This window comes from Pristiophorus japonicus, chromosome 2 (genome assembly GCF_044704955.1).
Source record: "Pristiophorus japonicus isolate sPriJap1 chromosome 2, sPriJap1.hap1, whole genome shotgun sequence".
Classification (NCBI taxonomy): Eukaryota; Metazoa; Chordata; class Chondrichthyes; family Pristiophoridae; genus Pristiophorus; species Pristiophorus japonicus.
In genome coordinates this window covers 320,156,777-320,174,278 of record NC_091978.1, presented here as the reverse complement: position 1 = coordinate 320,174,278, position 17,502 = coordinate 320,156,777, and the positions used below count along the sequence as shown (strand labels likewise).

Genomic DNA, 17,502 nt, shown 5'->3' with positions numbered 1-17,502 from the left:
TTACTTTAATTTGAAGGGCTCTAAACTACTGCAGTTCACTTACAAGAAGTTAAACAGCACTTCAAAGTAATTTATGTCAAGCGCTTTGGGATATTTTTGAGAAAAGGAATAAGACATTATATAAATGCCGTCTTTTTAGAGTGTTACACGGGATTCCTAAATAAGAAAAAAAAGATTCAGACAACACACAAGATGGTATTTTCATTAATTTATATATTTCTGCCTTATAGTTAACATATGCATTTTCTTTTGTGCCACCCTTAATTTTTCTCAGTAAGTAATGATATTTGTTATATTCAGAAATGAGTAAAATTTCAGACAGCTTTTTGAAATAAATACCATAAAATAATAGAGCTTCACATAATAAATATTCTTTACAACAAAAGATGTTTTGAGACATTTAAAAACAGTCAAGATTCCTCAAAACTTTCTTTTTTTTTTACATAAAATATATACACAAAGAAAGCCACAATTTGGCTCGAGACAGAAGCATGAAGAGCTCACTGGGGCAAATTTAAGAAAATAAACCATCAATTTAAAGGCAACCCAACATTTAATTATGGATGTCACAATAAAACGGTGATTGTTATACATCAAGAGGCTAAAAGCATTTTTACAATGCATCTGATATCCAGTTATTGCATGTCAGAAGATATTGTTATTCCTTTGCATAAAATGCACCATTAAATCAACATAAAATTAAAGGGTATTCTGTACCTCTGCATTAAACACCCACAGCAGGTTAGGTTGAAATGTAAAACCAAGACTGACCTACCCTTTTTTTTTAAAAAAAAAGAGCTTTACAATATGGTGGACATTGTTCAGAACTCTGAACTTTGTAGTTGTTTGGAGCAGTACAGAATTTGAACGATGATAAAAACAGGTTTTATTTTTATTTCCTTATAAAATAATTCTTACTATATTTATCTTTTTTCTAGTGTCCGATGTAACTTCCACTTACTTACACATAGTGTTAAAAACGTGTGGCACACATTACACTACAAAATTTGAAGTCATATTATTTCACTGTGTATCACATGGAGAAAGTTGCATTCTTTTGAAAGGATGGCTATAATGTACATTTATAAAGATTTTGGATTGTGACTTGAGGTGAAAACTGCCAGTGTTGGCTAAATGTGGTAACTATAAATCCAATATAAAGAGCACATTAACAATTTCTCCATAAATAGCAAACACTGGGAATCTTCCCATCCATTAAATATGAAAAAAATATACCCTAGATTATTTCAGGAGAATTTTCGCATACATTAGAAATATCAGGCATCAATTTTATAAAAGAGTAAGAAGAAGTCAATTAACCTATTATATCACTTGTAAATGTCGCACAAAAACTGGCTCTTTGACTGGAGATCGTTAGTGTGGTGGCAGCCAGCCTGGTGCAGGCCAGTACCGATCATAGCACCAGTGGTTTCCCCCCATTATCTTGCTTGTCAGAAATTGTATTGTGACATCCATATATTAAACGGATCAAACCCCCCCTCAGAATCTGGTTAATTAGTTTCAATTATGCTAAAATGTTTGATGATTTGTAAAGAATAGCAGTATACTTTGTGGAACATGAAAAATCTGTGGACAATACAAATTAATTAAGGGGGCTGTTTGCAGGTGAGAAAGCAATGGTTTACTCCTCTGAAGTGATGTGGATGTCTTTTTACCCATGGGTACCAGCAACATTCACGATGCTAAGCTTGACAGGTGGAACTGGAGCCGTTCCACGTTGACAGAAAACAGCCATCTCTCGATTGTAGAATAGGCTATGGTTAGAATAGTTGCTGCGTTTTGATGATATCCAGTCCTAGGCTGAAGCGAGTAAACACTCACGCATGATTTCAAATTGAGAAAGAAGAAGTGTTAAAGAGCTCTGCTGCCCCAGATCAAGAGGGTTTGTCCTCCCCTTGAGTGGGGCAGCTCTTGAGTTTGCAATACACAGTATTCGAGTTCTTGCATCGGCACCCAGGCCGGTTTACACGATCGTAGCACCCTTGGCAAAGTTTGATGCAGCCCTTGGCTGGAAGGTAGCAGAGTAAACAGGGCAGAAATAAGGACATTAAACCCATGCACAAGAACCTGGAGCAGCAGTGCGAATGGGAGCAAGAGCAAGGATTATCCGCACAAGAGTCTTCATCGTCATTGGAGCAGTGGTAGAAGATTCCCTTTACCAGGCACATGCACGTACCATACTCCACCATGCCCTCCGCTGAGCACAGGCACTGCTTGTTACAAGCCAAACATGAAGGCAGTGTCCTTGGTGCTGTGCACTCTCTGCACTTACATTTCCCACACTGCTCGCATATAAATCTATGCTTTGCCAAATCCTCCTTCCCTAAGCATTTCAGCTCATTCGTTGTACAGGCAGATGGTTTAGGTTGTATTCTAATCGTCCGGTCCGATCTGTGATGGCTGGAGGTTAGCCGTGTCGGTGGTGAACGTCCCAAAAGTCCTTGCTCAGATGACGCACTACTGTTGCTCCCTGAACTAGCTGCACTACCCGTGCTGGTCGACCTGCTCAACACAGGCATCCTGGTGGAGGGGTGATGACCAGCATGTGTGTGGTGAGTGGACCGATGTTCATAGTTATTATTCACATTGATCGGTATCACTTCGTGAGTCCTTTCATGCTTGTCATGCCGCTGTGTGGGTCTGCTGCTACTAATACTACTAGCTTTCTTTGCAGTAGCTGGGCCTTCTGTGTACTCATTACTGGTCCTGATTGCTTTAATCTGATCGAGGGATAAAATGGCAGTGTGCTGCAGCTCCCGTTCATAGTCAAGTCTCTGCCTGCTGTCGAGAGAGGGCTGCTGGATCACAACCAATGAACCACCACCGCCATGCTGAATACGGGCCTCCATCTGTGGTGATCACAACTTCCAGCATTCACCGTAGACTTGGCATGCATCTGAATTTCTGCCAAAACAAGTAGAGAGGAAAAAAAAATATTAGGATCTCATTGCTACACACAGCTATAATTTATGGGATCACAAGGATCCCAGGCTACTGCAAAAGAATAGACTCAGAAAGCACTTAACCCACTGGACTGTGGCCATTGCTTCCACAATGAAAATTACATTTGGATGCACGGGGCAGCCCTGCTGGTGACAAAAGTTATTTCTACATTGGGCCAGAATCTGATTAACAGTCTGCACACTCATTCAAACTCCTGAACGTTTCAAATCGTCTGAATGTTTTCCTATCTCTTGGTAAGATTGTTTGATCTATAAAAGGTAGCTGGGTTCAATCCTGCCAAGTCAAATTCTGCAGACTTGCACGGAGCCAGATCATTCCTGAAGGCAAAGTATATTAAGAGTGGGAATCATCAGAGGCAGGAAAACATTTTTCCTATGTTTATTATAGCACATATATATGATGCCTTTAATGTAGCAAATTGTCCCACGGTGCTTAACAAAAGGACCGGAATTGGGAGGTGATAGCAGGTGGCCAAAACTGTGGTACGAGATGGAGGTTTTAAGGAGCATTTTGAAGGTGGGGAGAGACATAGCAAGGCAGAGGAGTTTAGGAAAATAATTTCATATTGGAGGTCATGGAGCAAAATATGCATTCAGAGACACAGAGCTACAGGAGATTACAGAAGTTGGATGACTATATAAATGAAGACAAGTGTTTTGAAGCCAGTATGCTGGGGGGCAGGGAGCTACTGGAGATCCCGAGGACTAACATGTTAGGGGAGCAAAATTTAGTATTGATAGGGATCACTAACATCAGTGTTTACCAATTTCCACCAATAAATCCCTGGAGTTTCTCAGGTGCTTAATCAGTTAAAAAAACAATTCCCACCAGAATGTGAGGGGAAATAAATTCCTGATACTTCCCATTAATCAGGTGCAGAATCTGTGCGTGCATCACATGTTGCATGCTGTACATGCTGTGTACACGTCACAGATGTGATGTGTATGCGTCTCCAGACTTGATTTTTGGCAGGAAAGGAAACAAACACTGTGCAATTGGATTTTGTTTTAAAAGGAGACCTGCACATTCTTTAGGTACTGCTATTAGGACTACCATTCTTTATACAGGAGCAAACGTCATTTCCCAGATGGACATGCAGCAAGGACAGCAATGCACTTTCAGTTAGCACAGATACCAGGTAATTTTCACCTTCACCACCTGGGCAGTAATCTGGTGGAGCGGAACGGAGTGCCCATAGTAGGACCTTCCCAATTTTCATCCCATTCAATGCAGTGAAAAATTGGGCAGATCCTACAGTGCACGGGTAATCTGCTCCGCCAGATCACTGCACAGGCAGTGAAAATGAAAAGGACCTCAAATCTCCTAAAAACTGAGGCCTTTAATCAAAGGCCAACTCAGGTCACACACCAGTATTGATTACTGAAAGCAAGATTGCAACATTTTTCATTATCTGACCATCATAGTGGCAACTAAAAATTAAGCATAGGTTCCTTCAATTTTACTTTAAAAAACATTGGACAATTAGAACCTGGAGGTGACAACATTTCAGCAGCAATGAGGTGAAGTAGGTGCAGAAGCAAGCAAAGTTGGAAGTAGGTCATCTTGGATACAAAGTTTGAAGCTCAGCTCAGGGTTGATCAGGACCCAAGTGTGGAGCTGGGGATGAGTGTGGAATCAAGGACAGAATACAGAGTTTCTGATGAGAGCTAAACAGGATGGTTTCAGCCTTGCTTATGTTTAGCTGGAAGAAGTCTTGACTCATCTTTGACGATGTTAGACAGTCAGACAGCATAGTAGTAGTCAAGGATGGAGATGGACAAATGATGTGTGTCATTGGTATACATACAGAGATTGACACTATACTGATGGATAATGTCGCTGAGAGGCAGCCTGCATAGGAGTAGAAGGAGAATGAGGATGAAGCCGTGTGGCCATGCTGACATGGGAAGAAAAGCCATAAAATGGTTTATATTTGTTGAAGCCCCGCGAGTTCGATATTACAAATACTGTTATCTATTTCACAATGCAAAGCATTAGAGATTTAATTGCAGGAAAAAATATTTTTTGAAATTCTGCAACGGAAATTGATGACCACGCATTCAGCTATTTTCCTGCCCTCTAGAGCTCCCTTTCCAGCTCCCTCCGCATTGTAATTTCCCTCTCTGCTTTCAAAGACCTCTTTAAAACCCGTTCCTTGACCGTGTCTCCAGTGCCCCACTTCAATCCTCTGTTTTTCCCTCCTGCTCAATGTCCACTGTTTTTCGCTCTAATTTAGTGCTTGGAGATGTCTTCCCATCCCTGAGGAGCACACTCGAAATACATGCTATGAAGTACTTTAATATTCCCTTACGCCCCTTTCCCAGGAAGATGACAAAATCTTAGAACTCTACCAATGCCACCCTTGAGCTGACAACTAGGACATACATGAGAACAGCTGGGTTTACTAGTCTAGTTCCCCCTCTATGTTTGGACTGCAGTTTGCATCTCCATTTGATCTTACAGCCAAGACTAGGAACTCCCAATATATGAATCACAGGAATGCATAATCAGGTCCTGACACAATACCACAGCAATGAGGCACAAAAGCTTTTACTCTTGTTGATGGAATTATATCTATTTGTTTAAGCTGTATAGTACTGCAGGTACAAATCTTGTCACAGACAGCCATAACAAAAGATATGGTTGCCCAAAAGATTCCGTTTGCTGAGCTGTTGTAAATAAATCGAGATTACCTCATGATAAAAGTACAACATTGCCAGGACCAAAACCATTATTGTATATTATTTTTTCCCAATCTTTACCCACAGTGGTTGGAAGTTTACACAAGTGCCTTGGTGAAAGGAAAGGTCACCAGCACCAACTCCCACACTAAAGAGCTAATCACTTGCATCTCTGAAGTGAAGCCACTTTTCAACAGGTTTTGCATTGTTACATGAAAAATTACAATTTAATATACAGGTATCACTAAGCAGCCAAATAAAGATTATGTAGTGATAAGAGAGAGAGATCAAATTCAAATTGCTTATATTGTAAATTAAACCTTTTTCAATTTTGAAAATGATTCAATAAAGATAGCTCCCCCAATGGCTCAGGAAGGTCTTGCATTCAATCCCTTGATCTGTGCTCAGTTAGTTCACCTTTGTTGAAATGGCGGTAAAGGGCTATAATTACCTAGGATTACATAGGGTATACAGCACAGAAACAGGCCATTTGGCCCAATCAGTTCATGCCGGCGTTTATGCTCAACTCGAGCCTCCTCCCGTCTTTCTTCATCTAAATCTAGCAGCATAACCCTCTATTCCCTTCTCCCTCATATGCTTTTCTAACCTCCCCTTAAATGGATCTATACTATTTGCTTCAACCAATCCCTGTGGGAGCGAGTTCCACATTCTCATATGGGTAAAGAAGTTTCTTCTGAATTCCCTATTTGATTTCTTGGTCACTATCTTATATTGATGGCCTCTAATGATGCTCTTCCCCACAGCACTCTCTCTGTATCTACTCTTATCAAAATCTTTCATAATTTTAAAATCCTTTATTAGATCACCCCTTCAGCCTTCTCTTTTCAAGAGAAAAGAGAGCCAGCCTGTTCATCCTTTCCCCAATAGGTATACCCTCGCATTTCTGGTACCATCCTTGTAAGTCTTCTCTCCAATGCCTTTTTATCCTTTTTATAATATGGCAACCAGAATTATATGCAGTACTCCAAGTGTGGTCTAACCAATGTTCAATATAAGTTTAGCATAACTTCATTACTTTTCAATTCTATCCCTTTAGAAATAAACCCTAGTGCTTGGTTTGCTTTTTTTATGGCCTTGTTAACCTGTGTTGCTTTTAGTGATTTGTACTCCGGGATCCCTTTGCTCCTCTACCCCACCCAGACTTGCACCCTCCAAGTAATAAGTGACCTCTCTATTCGTCCTACCATAATGTAATAGTTCACATTTATCTGTGTTGAAATTCATTTGCCAATTATATACTGTACCCATTCTGCAAGTTTATTGTCTTCCTGTAATTTGTTGCAGTCCTCCTCAGTATTGACTATCTCCCCAATTTGGTGTCATCCGCAAATTTAGGAATCGTGTTTTTGATTCCAAAGTCTAAATCATTAATATAAATTGTGAACAACAGTGGACCCAGCACTGATCTTTGTGGAACACCACTTTCCACCTTCTGGCACTCTGAATAGCTACCCTTTACCCCTACTCTCTGCTTTCTGTCTTGAAGCCAGCTAGCTATCCATTATGTTACTTGTTCCCTGATTATGTATTCTCTGACCTTATTCATTAGTCTATTATGTGGTACCTTATCGAAGGCCTTTTGAAAATCTAGATAAATTACATCTACTACATTACCCTAGTCTACTCTTTCTGTTACCTCTCCAAAAAGTTCAATGAGGTTGATCAAGCATGACTTTCCCTTTTGAAATCCATGCTGACTATTCATTATTATATTTTTGGTTTATAGATGTACTTCTATTTTCTCCTTTAATAGGGTTTCCATTATTTTTCTTACCACCAATGTTAAGCCGATAGGTCTATAGTTCTACCTCCCTTCTTAAATATAGATATTAAGTTTGCTATCCGCCAGTCCTCTGGCACTGCACCTTGTTCTAATTAATTATTAAATAAGTGTCTGCTATCTCTTCCCTAGATTCGTTGAAATTGGCCTTGGGACATTTCTGGGCTAAGTAATTGGAAAAAAATCAGCCAAAGTACCTACTGCTGAAGGCTATCCCATGATAGTGCTTTGGCTGTGATTCCTTGCTCCCTCACCCCACCCCATCCCCCCTCCAAATATAAACTGCCGGCACTCATTATCTAGGTTCACACATGAAGAATGGCTGCTTGGGTGAGACATCAGAGGAGCTTTCAACGGCCATAGAATGGTACTGCAGCTTGAGCCAGTATCTTCAAGAGATGAAAAGTGAAATAAAATATACAGATATGCATTAGTATGAATACAATATCCAACAGTTAGCATTAAGTTGCTAATCATCGACAGTCAATAAAGACCCACCCATCACGTAGTCACGTAAATCACAGATTATCCTAACACCAGTGCAATGGATCTTCTTCAATGCTGCATAATAAAAACAATCAGCTGTGTACAGTCCATTAGATGGGACCCTTTAGAAGTGAAAACAAACTAACAAGGGTACAAGGATTAGGGCATAAACTCAACTGACTAATTTCAATTCCCAAAAAGATTTGTCACACTTCAAGACGCCATGTCCCTTGACCTGACCTGCCTCAGGTGTCTAGGTTTTCTCACAATAACAGGATCTTACGAGGAAGGGCGGGGGGGAAGAAAAGGAAGTGGAAAGGAGAACTGACATTGTCTGGTTCAATCTCTTCAAACTATGCATCCTATTGGATGCTGCTGAACAGGAATTAGCAGCGGCACAACACACTCCCCTCTCCCAGCGGAGAATGTGCACAGAAAAGGAAACTTATTTTATTTCTTTCGGTTTGGGGAAGGCCTTATGAAAAGACTAGGCCTACTGAAGTTAAGTCATATTTGAAGATACAAACGTACTCACAACTTGTGCTAGAAATATATAATACATAGCAAAAGAACTGCTTTCTTGTTACATTTTACAGTGAAAAACTAAGTATAACTTATAGTCCCAAAAAGACTAAAATCAGTCTAAAAAAAGGTGAGGGAAGAAAATAATTCAACTTATTCTAACAACACTACAGATAAAGTAGTCCTCAGTCACACATTTTTTTATTAAATTCTACTCATAGTATGCAGCATTTTATATTTTCAAAATGAATATGATTATTTGTTATTTTCTGATGTTCAATGCTAGAAACCATGCAAAGTGAAGGCAGCAATTGAAGGGTTAATGTACTGGTTTCTTATGCACAACACTGCCGGGAGGGTAACAAGAGTCAGAAACATAATGCTCAGTGCCATCAAACATATTTCATGGCATCATCTCCCTGTTCTCATCTAAAGTAGTTTTGGCTTTGCAACTGTGAATTACATTACCATGCTCTCTCTAAATGATATCCTTCTAACGACAATTTCTAATAAAAATGTCGATAACACAACTGCAGCACATTTAATGACGCGTATTTAATACATAATCATTATTCCTACAAAGTAGCTATTGAATAGCGCCCAACATTAAAACTATATACCAAAGTATCCAGACATTCTCTCTCCCATTTCTTCCCCACCCTGAAAAGTCTCTTTCTTAAAAATTGGTGAGATTTCAGGCTGTTGTATAACTTGTACCAAAGTGAGAACAGCAATGGGTTAAAACAACTGCCTTGCACAGAGTTGCCAGGATCTGCTAGATTGCCCTAAGCACCTGGTACTCAGCTCTTACAGCAGAAGGATTATACCGACAATGTACCATTGGATCTCGGGCAGTACAAAACAGGACTGAATTAGGAGACTATTACCATGTGGTATCCATAATGCGGTTTTAATTTGGGAGCTTCCACAACACTGCACAGGGCTAGTCTTATTTTTGTGCAAGAGGCATTCTTGCCTTCAAATGCCACAAAAATGCAACCACTTAATGTTTTCCACACATGGAGTTGAATAATATAGTGGTATGGTTAATAAATACAGTTCAGTTCTTAATTACTTGCACAAATATAATACAGATTTGAAACAAATACACTGGAAAATTATTCATAATTTAATAATTAGGTTTGAAAATCCTCCCCCACCAAAACCACAAAGGTTTTCTATTTCCTTAGAGTTGAGTAAAGAGTACAGGCACAATTGAAGGAATGAGGGGCTGTTATTGTAAACGTCCTCATAGATGACCTGGCACTACGGTGTAGTTTAGTTAGAATGAAAGATTACAGCTTTAATACTCAAGAATTGATCTGAATTGATGGAATCTGCTGAGAAAACAATTTTTTTTAAACTTGCAAAGCACAGGTAGAAGAATTCAGAGTCTGCCTTTCAAGGCGAGTGACAAACCTGATCAATGAGCTTAAGTGGCAGATTAGAGTTGAATTTGCAGTCTTCTTGTTACTCACTGTTGGAAGCACATGTCTAAAACCAAGCACCTTCAGCCTGTGTTCTAACACCAATAACAGCAGCACCTGAAGCAATCATTTGGGTGATCAGACCTCACCCTGAAAAGTCTACAGTTTAAGCACATCTCATTAGAGGGTGCAAAGATGAGTTGGTGGAAGATGATGTATGTGAGAGATGGAGTCTGGTAATAAAAAAATATGTTTAAGGGGAAAAACGCATGAATAGGCCAGGTTGCGGTTTCAAAATTGAATTTGGAGCCCTACCAAATTAGAGGACTGCTACCCTAATAGATTTTGGTGTTTCCAAAACAGGACGTGCAATTTATCTCAAGGAAACGTCAGAGAATATTTTTTTCCCCATAATTAATGGTCTACTAAGGAAATTGTACTCTCACAAACCATGCAATTTCATGTTCCTGCAATGCTGTTAAGAGTTGTTAATTATGGAGAAAAGCAGGCACGCTCCCACTTTACCTCAAATGAGGACTCTCATCCAAAGTCTATTACACTGTTCAAAAGTATCTGGATTAATGGGTGGTGTAACAGTGGCTAGTAGTGAATGGTTGAGTACTGTAGTAGGTAGCTCTCGGAGTAGAATGTTTGCCATCGTTGTTGGATGTTTCCAACTATAAAATGGTGGCATTCTCACATCCGATGAGAGCTTAATTTGAGTAAAACTTGTAATCTAGTGCGGAAAACTAATCCACGTTGGCAGAGAGTGGAAGAACAAATCAGATTTATTTTTCTGCAGGCGCAATTTGAGTATGAACTGACTGTATCTAATCATTTATAATTATCAGTCACTTCATATCCAAAGCCCATCGTATTTTATCACAGTATGATAATGACAGGAAGTATATTTTAGTGGTGAATAAATTTAATAGCAGATGAGCCAACTGCAAATGGAGCACGTTAGCTTTCATTACTGAAATGACATATTTTCAACTCGTCTTTTGGCCAGTTTGCAAGTTACCTTTTAATAAAAGTGGAGGGGTTAAACTGTGGTGAATGACGGCCAAATCTAAAACAGTCAGATCCTCGCCAGAAGAACACACTGTACTTGTTTGAACCCTTGTCAATTGCTTATCATGTTGACTTCACTATCAGTAGCCCCGCACGAAACTGCACCCAAAAGAGCCATTCGGCGCTTAACATTTTAACCTGGCTCTACCACCGGTTTAGAACAAAACCTTTTGAACTCTGCAAGAGACATGTACGCATGCCACCTGCAAATAATAATGCCTCTCCAAACTGCTTCTACTATTTAATAAGCCCGGCAGAATGCCAACCTTTTAAAACTGCTCACTGGACGCGCTTGCAAGAAAGTGACGAACACACAAGAGAAACTGGTTGAGGAAATGAGAAGCCGGGGTTCGGATTTCCCGATCCCTGAAACATGTACCCGGAGAATTTCCAATATTGACCTCAATCTGTGACCCAGGAAGACTCTCGCCTCTATAAACGTCAAACTTTACCTTTACACCATTCTCTGCAATGGAGAGATCCACCCCCCCGCCGCCAAAGAACACGTACAATTCCTGACCTTGCCATTTGACTTTGCTCTCTGACCTGTGCTGTCCATGCTGGCAGAGTTGCAGAACAAACCGGATTTATGTTTCTGCAGCTCCAGTCTGAAGCCGTTCTGGGGGTAGGGGAGGGGAGGGGGCGACCCTCGCATGGCGATCAGACCAAATGGCACAAAAGCCACCGTCACAAGCAAAAGTCTTTTTTTGAAAATAAATCAAGCCACGTTTTAGGATTATAAATCGCCTGGTCAATACGGCGGGCTCGGTTAAAGGCTGGGACAAAAAGGTGCTCCGGGGGAAGAGCCGTGTGTCCAGGCGCACTTCTCCCCGCACAGCGCGACACAACGGGCGGCTCCGACCTCCCAACACAAAAAGCCCCATGCACACAGTCCGCAGGCACCGGGAGCCGGAGCCAGGGAGAGGGGATGGGAGGGGACGGCCCCACAACAGTTTGTGCAAGGAGAATGTAAGCAGCCGCTCTCCCAGACGAATCTGACAATAGTGTGGAGGTCCTACACTCTGCTCCAATATGTTGCATGGATCACAATCCCCCGCCCGCCCAATCACCTTGTTGCAAACAGCAGTTTGCTGCGCCGAAACTCTGCAAGAAACCCTCTTCACTCCGGCAATAGGCTCACGCACAAAAAAAGTGATCGGCGCTCCCCCTTCAATTCCTCCCGCCTTGCTCGCAGATCTCGGCGATGATTTCAATGGAAACTGCTCGGCAAAGGAGACATGAAAAGCCGGCGGCGGGATGCCGGTGAGTGCAGCCAGCAGCGCCCTCTCGGAGCGCAGTTAAACTCTGGTTAATCGGTCGCTCGCCGAGCGGAGAGGGGGGAGAGAGAGCGCGGGGGGCGGGGGGAGGGAAATTATGAATGAATCCAGCAGCAGGCTGGCGGTCGGAGGGGCTGGAGAACACCACACGGGGGCGGACTTTCCAGCACCAACACTGGGCTCATTCAACTATATTGGGCATTTCCACAAATGGAAGAGGATTCATCCTGAAGAACATTATCTTCGGCAAGGAAAAAAAGTTAGCTTTTCATTTAGGGAAAAAATGTTTAAAAGCTTATGCTGTGCAATGAAAATTAATACAAGTTTGTAAAAGGTATCCAATCAAATACGATTTTAAAAACTATTTTTGAAGTTATTAAATGTCGAGGAATCTTACCTATTTCCATATATCCACCAAGTACAAATCCATTTTATTATGTAATGTATAAAGTCTTTTCCAAGAAGGTAGATCCAGTCTCAAGCCTTATATAAACCAATATTTAGGAGTCACTGCGTTAGTGGTCGGATCGAAAACAACAACTGGGAAGGTGAAGGTGAGCTGCAGCTTGTCGAGTTGAAAGAAGCAGCAGCCTGTGGTACAGTGACCCCAAGACACAAGAGTTCTCCCCGCGGACAGCGGGCTTGCTGAGTCTGCAGCACACCGGGGCCACTCTTCACTCTACTCACTGCCCATCCACAACAATGTCCAGCAGCCTTGGGATATTTCCTCAGCGGCACTCTCCGCACTGCAGCGGCACTGTTGCTTGTCAGTGGACGGTTTCCTTGTTGTGTATGCGGCTCTCCACAAGACACTACGAGTTTTCTGTATGATGATCTCCCGTCTGGACACCTGATTTGCGATATGAAGCTGTCACCAGTACACGATGTGGTTGCATGTGTTTGTATGTTTAGGGTACTGTGTGCGAAAGGCTCTGTTCTGTGCTCACCGTATATCTGCTGTGTGTTATTGGTGCGTCTGTTTGTGAGGCTGTGTCCGCCAACCACTGCCTGTAAACGTGATCTGTCCCTTTATATAAGACTGCGGAGTTCTTCTAACACGCTGCCTCCTCGCTGTTGCCCGCTCTGGATTTGTTCTCAGTGCCACTGACGACTGGTCGTTATCCACGAAACACACACCACATTACCTTCATCCTCATTGGTCGACACTTCGCATTCCACAGCTACTCATTGGCCAACAATTTGCATTCCACCGCCGCCCATTGGTCTCCTGCGTCCTAGAAGCAGAAAAAAATGGGAATAAAGAGGATACAAGATATCCGGTCACTGCTGATTGGTTATCTCAGGACTCAACGCCGTCAGCTGGCTCTGATTGGATCAGTGAGAGGATACAGCATTTTTTTTTAATGAGGCGGATTGGTCGGGTTAGGGATGCAGGTTAAACGCTGAAACTTGTAGATTGGTGGGAAATATCCCTCTAATTGGACGAGAGGAAACGACGCATCCGACCAGAGATGATTACTACAAGATTAGATTCATGATCCACTGGTCTGATTTCACTTCGATATATAACTTTTACGCAGAACAAAATTGTAACATCAACTTAAACAATCTATATTCCAGGGTGAACCGGTTTAATTTGATTTTAATACAAAATTAAATAGAAGGAAACAATATTGAAATATTAAAAATGAAGTTTAAATGATTTAAAATCAGAGCCGATATATTTATTTTACTCAAGTTTTAATATGTTTCAACCTATCTCAATGACATTTTAAGAAAATATACATTTTTTTCTGACTTACAGACTTTTGCTATCGATGTAGACAACTCCCTAAACATTCTCACACACACCACTCCAAGTGCTACTAAGAAAATGTTTCAAAATGTTGAATGAGCCCTTGGAGAAAAAAAGCATCTGAGCCTCTCACTGCCTTCGGCCCTCAGCGGCTTTATTATTCATTTGTAAAATAAACCGCAGACCGGAATTCAGTGCAATTCTCCCTCTATCGCATCCTGCTGGTTTCCATTATGCATAAAAAGCTTTCAGATGAGAAAAACGAATGTGGTTTACAAAAAAAGAGGCAAAGGAAACATTCATTAAAAAAAACGACCTGCAACGATGAAAACTTGCTTTCAAAGGCCATTATTAAACATACATCAATATTTTAAAACTTTTGCACTTCGTTTGTGTTTTTTCTGTTTACCAAAAATCCGCGCGTCGGAATATTAAAGGTCCAGGTAATAAGGACATGAACCTTTCAACAGCCCCTACCTTTGGATAAGGCTTTTGTGCTTAGATCACTCTAGGGGGAAAACCCGACTTCCTAAACTCCTCTTTTATTGTTGCTCCAGTCATTTGAATGCACCAAAACAACCGTCTCCTGCCACTGAACACATGCTGAGAATGTTAATGCCACTCCACGTAACCTTCTGAATGGGGCGGGGAGAGTACACTGAATGGCTCCAAGTATAATTTCTGTGTAATGTTAAATAATTTTGGTTGTACTTATTAATCTAATTTGAACTGCAATCTGGTATAGCTTGTTTTATGTATATATTTATATGGAGATAATGTGTGTGCGCGCGCATGATACTTTAATGATAGATTTAATAATCTGGTAGAGTACACCGAATCGCTTCCGCTCATCTTGAGTACAGTATATCTGCATTATGAAATACAGACGCTTCCTTTGTTGTTGTCCTGTCTCTTGACTGTTTCTCTGGGGCGACCTGTGGCTCTTTGGCTAGTTTCATTTGTGCAGGAAATCGCTCATTCATTAACCCTCTGGCTTCCCTTTCATCTGAAGTCTGACTGATCATTAAGCCGCCCTTTCACACCGGAACGGCTGAAGACCCGTTTAAAGAAATTAAGGGATTTATCTGTTAGCCCATCATCTCTTCCCAACCAGTTATCAGAGATTTCATCAGGCGAGAAGATGTCAGGCCCCGAGGCGAAGGAAACTGACCAAATTGGGCTTCAAAGAACTGTAAGCTACAACGCCAAGTTCTGCAGGAACTACAGACCGGATTTAAAGAGACACCATCCCTGCTGTGTGATCGACATAAAATGACCAGACACAGACATATCCACTCCGCAACAACTCCTGCCCCCGAAAAATACAGACCCTGTATTGCAAACAACAATGTATCAAGAACCTGTGGTTTACTCGATTTCATACATTCAGTCTTAACCAAACAGATGTATGCCAGAGCTGAACCTTTGTATATAAAAGGCATTCCAAAACTGACAATTAGTTTTAACTTTTGTAAAATTCATTTTGTAAAGAGGAATACTCGTGCTATGAAACCATTGTTTGAAGAGCGGCACCAATATTCCGCTCACGTGATCTGTTCTTAACAGTTTTATGCTATTAATTTTCTAATTGATTCATTTATGTTTCGGTTGTATTCTTGTTACACAACAAAGCTTGTTTGCCGATTGTTCCTGGTAATGGGGGCTATGGGCATGGGCGCAACCGCTTAGAATAAGATGTGGGACGGATAAATCAAAGAGTTAATTCAGTGCCAGCTTTAACTACAGTCTCCTTTTTTGATTGAGTCTACATTTCAATGCTGACAGTCACTAATATCTGCAGTTTTAATAGCTTCCCCCTTTGACGTTTATTCCTAGTAGATTACTGGGAGTTCCTTTGATAATGTTTAATTATATTCATAGGCGTAAACTTGCTGGGTGCCACGGGGGTCATCCTCTATTTAAAACGATTTTATTGGATCCAACGAGCTGGATTAAGAACAAAAAGTTGATGCCTACTTCTTATACAGTGCAGTGTGATTAGGACATTTCGACTGTAGAACATAGGTAATTTCCCTTTAAACTGATTTTATTTTTAGTGTTCCTTGTCCTGGGCCAGAATTACTTTCTTTGGGAGCAACGTATCTCCCATTCAGTATAAAGATAGGTGTACGATCGGCGGGGGAGTCACACTGGGGGTTCTGCCGCCACCCCCGCCCCAACACAAACATTATAAACCATCTCTCCGCACCTGTATATTTTCAAATGCCTATTACACAAAGTAACCAATCAACTAGGGAAATGACCAATGAAGTTAAAGCGATAATGTCTTCTTTCTGGCCTTACACAGCCGGGTCACTGTTACGGGTTCAAACATTGAATTCTGCTTGGCGAATATAGGCAAACAAATAGATATGGAAGGAAGAGGCGCGGATATACGGATCTGCAACCAATTACTTAGTCTATGTGTTCAATTCTGTCTTTTTCAAAAGGTGGACGCTGTGACTTTAATCAATGTATGTATGGAGGTCTCAGGCTGTGTTCTCATGCCAATTAAAAGGCCGGCGGGGCTGTCAGGATGTGGGATGTGCCGTCACCTGTAGCTGCTGTTAGTTGTCACAATGAGCGAAAGGTTTGCCGAACCTCCCGCACTATCGGTTCTCAATGAAGCAGCCGGGCTCAGGAGGGGGAGGGGAGGAGGGCGGAGAAGGAGATGTTTCGCTCGGATGAATTCAGCAGATAGAATCCACGCTTCACGGTACGAATGGTCTGGGGTTTAGTTATCTGACATTGATGGACGCTGTTTACCTTTTCATATGGTAAATGTGTCAGTCAGAGTCTAGGCAGAGCCAGGCAGCCCGGTCTGCTCTGTTACACATCGGAGCTGCTGCAAGTCGTACTGTGTTATGGTAACAATTGAGAAAACCCTTAACAAACCAATGTTAGAAAAGTCTTGTGTAAATACCAGCTTGTCATTTAATGGTCGTTTTTAATTTTGGAAATCTAAAATCTGTCGATATGTCATTTTTACTTTGAAAAGTTTTGTAACAAATTTTATATGGGGCTTTAAACAATTCTACACATGACAGGACTTACTCCGACTACAGACAAATAGCAGACAGAAAGTATCTGACAATGTATATTTCAAATGCAAACATCTTTTCCATCAGGAATTCAAGAGTCACTTTATTGAGAAATTATTTTTATTCTCGTCAGTTGCACTGACTGGGGTGGTACACTTCAAACAGAAGGACAGCCGGCACATTGCAGACAATCCCTGCACTGTTGCTTTTCTCCTCTGCATGCAGGCAGCGACAAGAGCAGAAGCAGTTCTGAAGCGGAGTTCTCGCAACACTGGTAGTGAATCTGCAACGGTGGAGCTCTGCAATGCATCGACCCTGTCACTTTCCTTGAATGGAGTTCGTTCACCCCAATATTGGAGATGCCCGACTGAGTCGGCACATTTGGTATTTGTGCACCTGGAAGAGGTGCAGTATAACTACAATATCAGAGCAAGCCTTTATCAGAGTGGGAC

At 41.4% G+C, this 17,502-nt stretch overlaps 1 protein-coding gene across 3 annotated transcripts; it reads right to left on the bottom strand.

The window, feature by feature from the left end:
- Positions 1-256: 256 nt before the first annotated feature.
- On the bottom strand, positions 257-13,488 carry spry1 (sprouty homolog 1, antagonist of FGF signaling (Drosophila)). Of its 3 annotated transcripts, none has more exons than XM_070865304.1 (2): positions 12,651-13,488; positions 257-2,925 (listed from the first exon to the last, which is right to left on the bottom strand). In XM_070865304.1, the coding sequence occupies exon 2, from the start codon at positions 2,868-2,870 to the stop codon at positions 1,896-1,898; it is 975 nt and encodes a 324-aa protein (XP_070721405.1). In that variant the 5' UTR covers positions 2,871-2,925; positions 12,651-13,488; the 3' UTR covers positions 257-1,895. The 3 variants fall into 3 exon arrangements, with proteins under 3 accessions (XP_070721405.1, XP_070721412.1, XP_070721418.1); XM_070865311.1 differs by lacking the exon at positions 12,651-13,488 and adding an exon at positions 12,047-12,237; XM_070865317.1 differs by lacking the exon at positions 12,651-13,488 and adding an exon at positions 11,497-11,591.
- Between the last annotated feature and the right edge of the window lie 4,014 nt (positions 13,489-17,502).